General features: G+C 35.4%; 1 protein-coding gene across 4 annotated transcripts in view; it reads right to left on the bottom strand.

Moving 5' to 3' along the window:
• Positions 1–4,928, bottom strand: part of LOC107669729 (nesprin-2) — a 25,854-nt gene extending 20,926 nt beyond the window's left edge. The window contains exons 1-2 of one of the 4 annotated variants that reach the window (XM_016462098.1): positions 4,909–4,928; positions 4,654–4,794 (exon numbers count right to left, since the gene is read on the bottom strand). In XM_016462098.1, coding sequence (XP_016317584.1) covers positions 4,654–4,723 — 70 coding nt within the window. In that variant the 5' untranslated portion in view covers positions 4,724–4,794; positions 4,909–4,928. Of the gene's footprint in view, positions 1–4,653; positions 4,880–4,908 lie in introns of those variants that run through there. The other 3 variants (XM_016462099.1, XM_016462100.1, XM_016462101.1) reach the window with 3 other exon arrangements.
• Between the last annotated feature and the right edge of the window lie 2,121 nt (positions 4,929–7,049).

Below are 7,049 nucleotides of genomic sequence, written 5' to 3'. Positions count from 1 at the left end.
CAAGAGCTTGTAACACTCCAAAGAGAAAGGAAAAATTGAAATCGCATCATATGACCCCTTTAAAAAAAATCAATTTATAAACCATTAATAACTTTAGAAAATAATACCAACAATAAATAAATCGAAAATCAAAATAAATTAATATACACAAAGTTAATAATAATAATAAAAATGTGTTAGGATGTTTAAAAAATATATAATAATAAACTATTAATATTTTAAAAGATAATACCAATAATACATCAATAAACTACAAATAATAAAACTAATATAAACAAACAAAGATAACTATAATAATAATAATAATAATAATAATAATAAATGAATAAAACATCCACATAAAATCACAATATAAAATTAAACACTTACTTCAATAATAATAATAATAATATTAATAATAATAAATAATAAAATGAATGCATAAAACATCTATATAAAAATAAAACTATATAAAAAAAGTTATATATACAATATTTTCCATATAAAAATAACAGCATCAAACAACAACACAATTGCAAATGCATGTTAATAATTCTGTATATTTGGCTTACGTTGCCCATGGTAAAAATGTTTTTTTTTCTTTTTTAATTTTATGACTTATGTACAATAAACAAACGTAGAAACGTGTTGGGTCTAGGGTTGCAAAGGGGTGGAAAATTTTCGGAAACTTTCCAAACATCCCTGGAATATTCCAAAAAATCCTGGAAAGTTTCCTAAATTTACTGGAAATTTTTAATCTTTATGCAACCCTAATTGGGTCACCACTTAACGTCCAACGTAAATCCTTGGTCCTCAATCGAAACCAGTGGAGAACCAGTGGTTTATGTGATGAACGCCACAGACCGGCACAATTTTAACACCATTTAATCAGTGTGAGTCACAAAACTACGACAAGCTAAAATAGTTCTGCTGCTTGATTGAGCCAACCTGTTGGGTAAATGTATTTTTAATCGAAAACGCATGCGCACACTCCCGGTGAGGTGACAGCGTTCCACCCACTCCTGTCTGTGCCATCCCATATAGGCGACCTGAGGGACATCTGTGTTTCCGGTGATGGGTGCTCATGAAGACGGAGGAGATAAGGACCCTGGTGCTCCACACCGTCTGATCCTGAACCCTCGGCTCTCCCTCCCCGTCCTCACAGAGACTGCACTCATTGTCTCTTTGGTGCCACAGGCCCAAATCACAAACAAACAGGCCTTTCTCAGCACCCTGATAGGGAGAGGAGGCCAGTGCCAGGACACCTGATCTGATCCACTACACACAAACAAAGCAAGAGATGAACCGGGCCCCCTCCTCTCCCCGGGCCCCTCGGAGACCAAGCTGTGCAGAAGGGCAAAAGAGCATTGGTACAGCAAACTCCTGTGAATTACAGTTCATTACATCTAATTTGCCATTAAACAGAAAATGTGTCTCAATTTAAGACCGACCGTGGCCTTAATACTGCTAATAGGAGCTGAATGCTCTCTGAGAAATTGTCAGTATGTGATTCAAGTAGCTAGATCGGCCTTCAAATCCAATCCAGGCTTCTTCTAATCCCATTTACAGCACTCGCAATCTGGTAAGAGTACTCAAACTGCATCCTCTTGGAATTGCCTTCATTTCCCATGCTTAAGACCACACCGTTCCAAAAACAACAGACGACAATGAAGAATCTGCTGCTTTGTGACAATATCAAAGGTATAACGAGGACGTCATCCATGAATTGCAGCATATAGCCAAAGGCAAGGCACTCCAAAAAGCGCTCGTTAAGAAGATGAATTCTGCCGCTCCACATGAAGACGTCATGGCTGGAGATGGAAATGATTGTTCTCTCAGCTGTGATTCCCCAGCTAGCAGATGCCTGACAGGTGTTTTGCTCAGGGAGAATCACGCAGACTCATTCACCTGATGACTGAGGATTCATTCAAGGACAGACAGCAAGTTTTACACAGCAGAATGTCTGTTTGACACATCATTGTTATAGCCTGAAGCAAGGTCATTCTCTCAGGAGAAAGATAAAGACAGAATGTATCTCTCTAATCACGTCAAAGAGAACAGAATAAATAAACAACAACAAATTACAAAAAGAACAATTAACTTATTAAAATTAAAGACACACACAATAACATAATAATAATAAAAACTTCTTTTTATTAAATAATATTTAATAAAAATAATAATAGTTTATAAATCTTAACATTTACTATAAATAATATATTGTAATATGTATTAATAATGAATGCATAATTAATGTTTAACTATAAATTAATTAATTAATTACATTTTTATTTTATTATGTCACTATTATATATTGTAATTATTATATACATTTATAAAATATACAGTATACATCATTTATTATTATTACTACTACATACACTTATACACACTATTATAATTGTTGCTATCTGGTTACTTTAGACAGGTTGTGGGCCCTGTGGACCCTTCATAATAATAATAATAATAATATATATTTTTTATTTTGTGTTTAATTAATAATAAAGCACTCTTTTTTTAAATAAAGCATAACAATGAAAGCCAGGAGCAGCATTAGACTGAATGGCCAATTACTACCGATGCATGACGCCATTCATCATTAAACTCAGCATGGTGTCATTCTGGCAAAGAAGTGTGTTTTGTTGAATGCATCTATACCCTGGCTTGAAACATAATGGGCCTAGGAGGGATTACTTAGAAAGAAAAGACAAAGCAGGAAGCTCTCTTTTGCCCTTTAAAACCAACATACATTTCTCTCAACTAACACTCTTCAAATAAAATAACTTCTGGGGTCTGTTTAGAGCAGGAAGCCACAGAACAGGCAAGTTCAAGCAGGAGAACTTATTCTCTGAGCTCACAGCACTTTCTCCTGACACTGCTTAAACCCTAGTTTGTTGGTACTCAGTAATTGAATCATCAGGTTTAGGTCTACATTTGAATAAAGAACGAAAGTAATTGTAAACATCAAATTAGAGGGTATATTGACTGCAAATCGGTTAATTGTTTTTAAAGGGCTCACTGGAAGGCTCCTGGAAGATTGAGATAAAAGCAAGATGTCTAGCAAAGTACAGCACTGATCCAGTTCAAGTCATGCGGTCTTGAAATCCATGGAGGAAATGGCAGAAAACACAATCAGCTGTCCGAACATGAATTATTAAAAATTTCTCAGGTCATTCTGATCATGTCATGAGAGTTGCCAGTGTGGTTTTTCCAACCACAAGGTACACTAAAAATAACATTGTTATGCTAAGAATGAAGGCACCACAACTGAGAGATATGCAATGCAAATGATACAAACATCATATAAAGTAGGAAATAACTTCTGGAGGTTAAAATGAATGCACACAGACACAGATCTACTAGTAAAAAGGATACTACTAGTCACAAGTTTGGACACATTTGACTGAATTTTTTGTTTCTCATCCTAAACACCTTTTTATCTAAAGGCTATTATGAATACATGTGTGAAATGTATTATACACAAATATTCAAAGTCTGCGTTCCTTTACAACCTTTTTAAATGAGTTGGTCCAGATAGTGTAAGAGAACTTTTTTTTTTTTTTTAATCCATACTTAAAAAGTCTTAAAGAAATAGTTCACCCAAAAATGAAAACATCATTTACTCACCCTTATGTCATTCCAAACCTGTATACGTTTCTCTTATGTTGAACATGAAGATATTTTGAAGAATTCTGAAGAACCAAACAGTTGTTGGTCCCCATTGACTTCAATAGTAAGGAAAGAAATACTATGGAAGTCAATGGGGACCATCAACTGTTTGATTACTATCATTCTTCAAAATATATTTTATGTTCAATATAAGAAAGAAACTTATACAGGTGACCTGAGGGTGAGTAAATGACAAAAAAAATGACAAGTTGGTTAAATAAAATAAATAGAGCTATATTTTAGACAAACTGTGGCTACTAAAATGTATGCTAAAATACAAGCTCTGACTTGTTTAATATTGTTGCTCAATACCAACTCCAATACTTCCATTTAACATATTTTGTAATTTTTGATAACTTGCTAATCACTATTATTCTAAAATGTGCCGACGCTTTTGACTAATAGCATGTCTTAAAAGCAAAAAGCAGGCTGTAGAGGTTTTATGACTAATTATGGTTGAAAATGCCATTTAAGCCCAATATAATAAATTGGATAAACAACAAAAGATTTTTGACCCAGAATACAGGCCCGTTTTGAACTACAAGAGGCATCAGATGTCATTGTGGGATTAATCAATGGGCATGAAGTATCACATTCAGCAGTAGTCTGTATCCTGATGGCCTGGTGTTGTCAACCAAGTGAGTCATGCATGCCATTCCACAGCAACAGCAACACATTTAAATACTTTGAAAACAATGGCTTATAGACGCAAAACACTTAAACACACCCTTTGCACACAGTCACGTGGACAACTACAGTTAGATGCCCCAAATGTTTATATCCCATTTCAAGAAAATTCATTTTAAATACGTGATAAATAAGACTTTGTTAGAAAACGTACGCGTACGTTTATAATTACACACTACACTGACGAAATACACGTGCTAAATGCACAAGCGCTGTGTAGAAGCACGTGAACAACGTTTGCAAGCGGTTTAAAATACATGCTAGGGCTTAAAAAATGCATTAGATATTAAAATGTTATGTACTCCTCTTAACACTTACGTGCAAAACCTGTCCTAACTCCTGCTTCCGTTTTCTCCTTCAGGGAATCCCTCGGGGTTTCAGGAATCATACAGGTGCGAAAGTTTTCATCCTCAGGGTGAAAATACTTCTGATCAGGTTTGAAATGCCAGGTATGCTTTACTAACACACATCAAACAAGAAACAACGTTATGTTGTGCGACAAAGAGAAACACTGTTTCAGGTCACTTAACATAGCCATCAGTCTTTTGAGTTGTAAGCAAATTGAAATGTCACCTGACACAGGTGAGAAAAGCCACGCCCCCGAGTAGTTCACACGCTCCTCCTACTCACCTTTATAGCTCTTATGCGTGACTTCAAGCACGGATATTTATTTACATAAATGAAATATAATATTGTTATTTTTGTAAGAAGAGAAAAAGAGACGATGAAAAAAGTGAAATTATAATATACGTCAAGACAAAATGAAGTACATTAAAAATTTGTAAAGTTTGCAAATATTTAAAAATATGTGTGCATTTATATCTGTTATTCCCTTATTATTTTGGAAGTTAGTTCCATTCAGGAACATTTCATTCATTTCTGAAACCTTTCAGAACACACACCTGTAAGCAGAATAGAGGCCTGTTAATAGATTGTTTTTTATGATCCAAAGGAGGCCATAAAAATCATAAACTCAGTTGCTATATACAGAAGTTTGAATGTGTGATGCAGCATTTGACGTAGTATGCATATTTTTCTAATCGGTATTTTTGTATTCTGAAACTTTTCATAAAACATGTAGGCCTGTAGGTAGGCTATAAATAGTGATGATGCAGTATTCAATATATTCAGTACATATCATGGTTAATTTCAGGGCAACCTGGAGTGAACTACAAAATAAATGTATAACCTGGAAATATTAAAAAACTAATTAAATCCAAAGATATGATTAAAAAACATGATTGACTGGTCAGCATTTATTTAGCCTTTATTTTTGCCTCTTGTCAGCCTTTACACGAGGCATCAAATTATGCCGTGTTTTTCTTTCAGAATAAGCTGCTCAATACATACTGACTAGGAAACTGCAGCATGAATATATGTTTTATTGGAGGGATGGATTAGCTCACTGTATATTAATAAGCAGATCTCCCATATGAGACCCTTTGTTGATTACAGGGAAACAAAGAAAAAGGTCCCATAAGTGGCCAATGCAGTTTCTGCTGTCTGACAACTGCTAGATATGAACTTGGCAGGACACCATTTAGCCCCCTTGAAGAGCATGTGTGAGCAGACGGTACTAATACACCAGGGTACACCGAACTGCCGGCCAACCTTCACTCATTTACCCCGTGTTCACTCATGCAGTCACCATTGGTCTCTTTCCTCGCCCAGTAAGGAGGTACAGCTCTCGCATATGTTCATAACACTGAGTGGGGAGGGGTCCAGTGATTCATCGCTCACGTCAGAATGAATCGGTCACTCTGCTAATTATGAATAAAACACAGTGTAATTATGCAGTGGAGTGCAGCTCCCGAATTTGCATGAGCAGAAAACAATAGAGATGTGTCTATTGAGACTGAAAGGTGAAAAGGTCATAAGCTTAGTTATAAACCAAGAGCAATTATTTAAAGGGACAGTTCGCCCCAGAATGAAAATGCTGTCATCATTTGCTCACCATCATGATGTTCCAAAGCTGTATGGACACAACAGAGGATATTTTGAAGAATGCTTGATCTTTTTGTCTGTGTGAAACCTTTCTATATACAGTATGTAGTGGTAAAAAAAATAAATATAAATATATATATATATATAATATATATATTTATATATAATATACTCTTTTTTTATTACCCTCTTTTTAGGTTTCTGCCTGTGACCTCACTTTCAAAGCTTTTTGCAATTATATATTAATATTCACCTCTGGCTGTGTTCAAATGGTTGCTGCCTTCCTGCAGACAGCATCAGCGTTACAAACAGACAGTATGACACAATTCTGTCAGTTTGCATAAATTAACTCAATTCTTCCAATTAATCATTCAATGTTATTGTAATTATGTAATGCCATCATCCAGATGCAAGTCTTTTAATAGACTGTCTCCCTCTTCTGGTTGTTCCGTGAACTGTTTAACACATTCATCATCATCCTTTGATCTCAGGCATTGTCAATATCTTCCTCTCATTGCAGTAGGCTACTGTAACCCTCAAAGCGTGTCAGATGAGTGTGCTAATATACAACGTCTTATTTGGAGGAGTTTCAAAGGACACCTGAAGCTTTGTTCGTATTTGCTCATGAGCCAAATCAGACAGAAATTAGGTCACCACTGTATTTCAACCAGCAAAGAAACGTGCAGAAAATGAGCTTTAACATCCTCACTCAAATGCCCCCACCGTCACAAAAACTAAGAGGCTGTGTTGTCTGAATCTTGTCCTGGTTC

The sequence above is a fragment of the Sinocyclocheilus anshuiensis genome, unplaced genomic scaffold (assembly GCF_001515605.1).
Source record: "Sinocyclocheilus anshuiensis isolate Anshui unplaced genomic scaffold, SAMN03320099.WGS_v1.1 scaffold684, whole genome shotgun sequence".
NCBI classification, from domain to species: domain Eukaryota; kingdom Metazoa; phylum Chordata; class Actinopteri; order Cypriniformes; family Cyprinidae; genus Sinocyclocheilus; species Sinocyclocheilus anshuiensis.
This window is presented reverse-complemented; position numbering and strand designations above follow the sequence as displayed.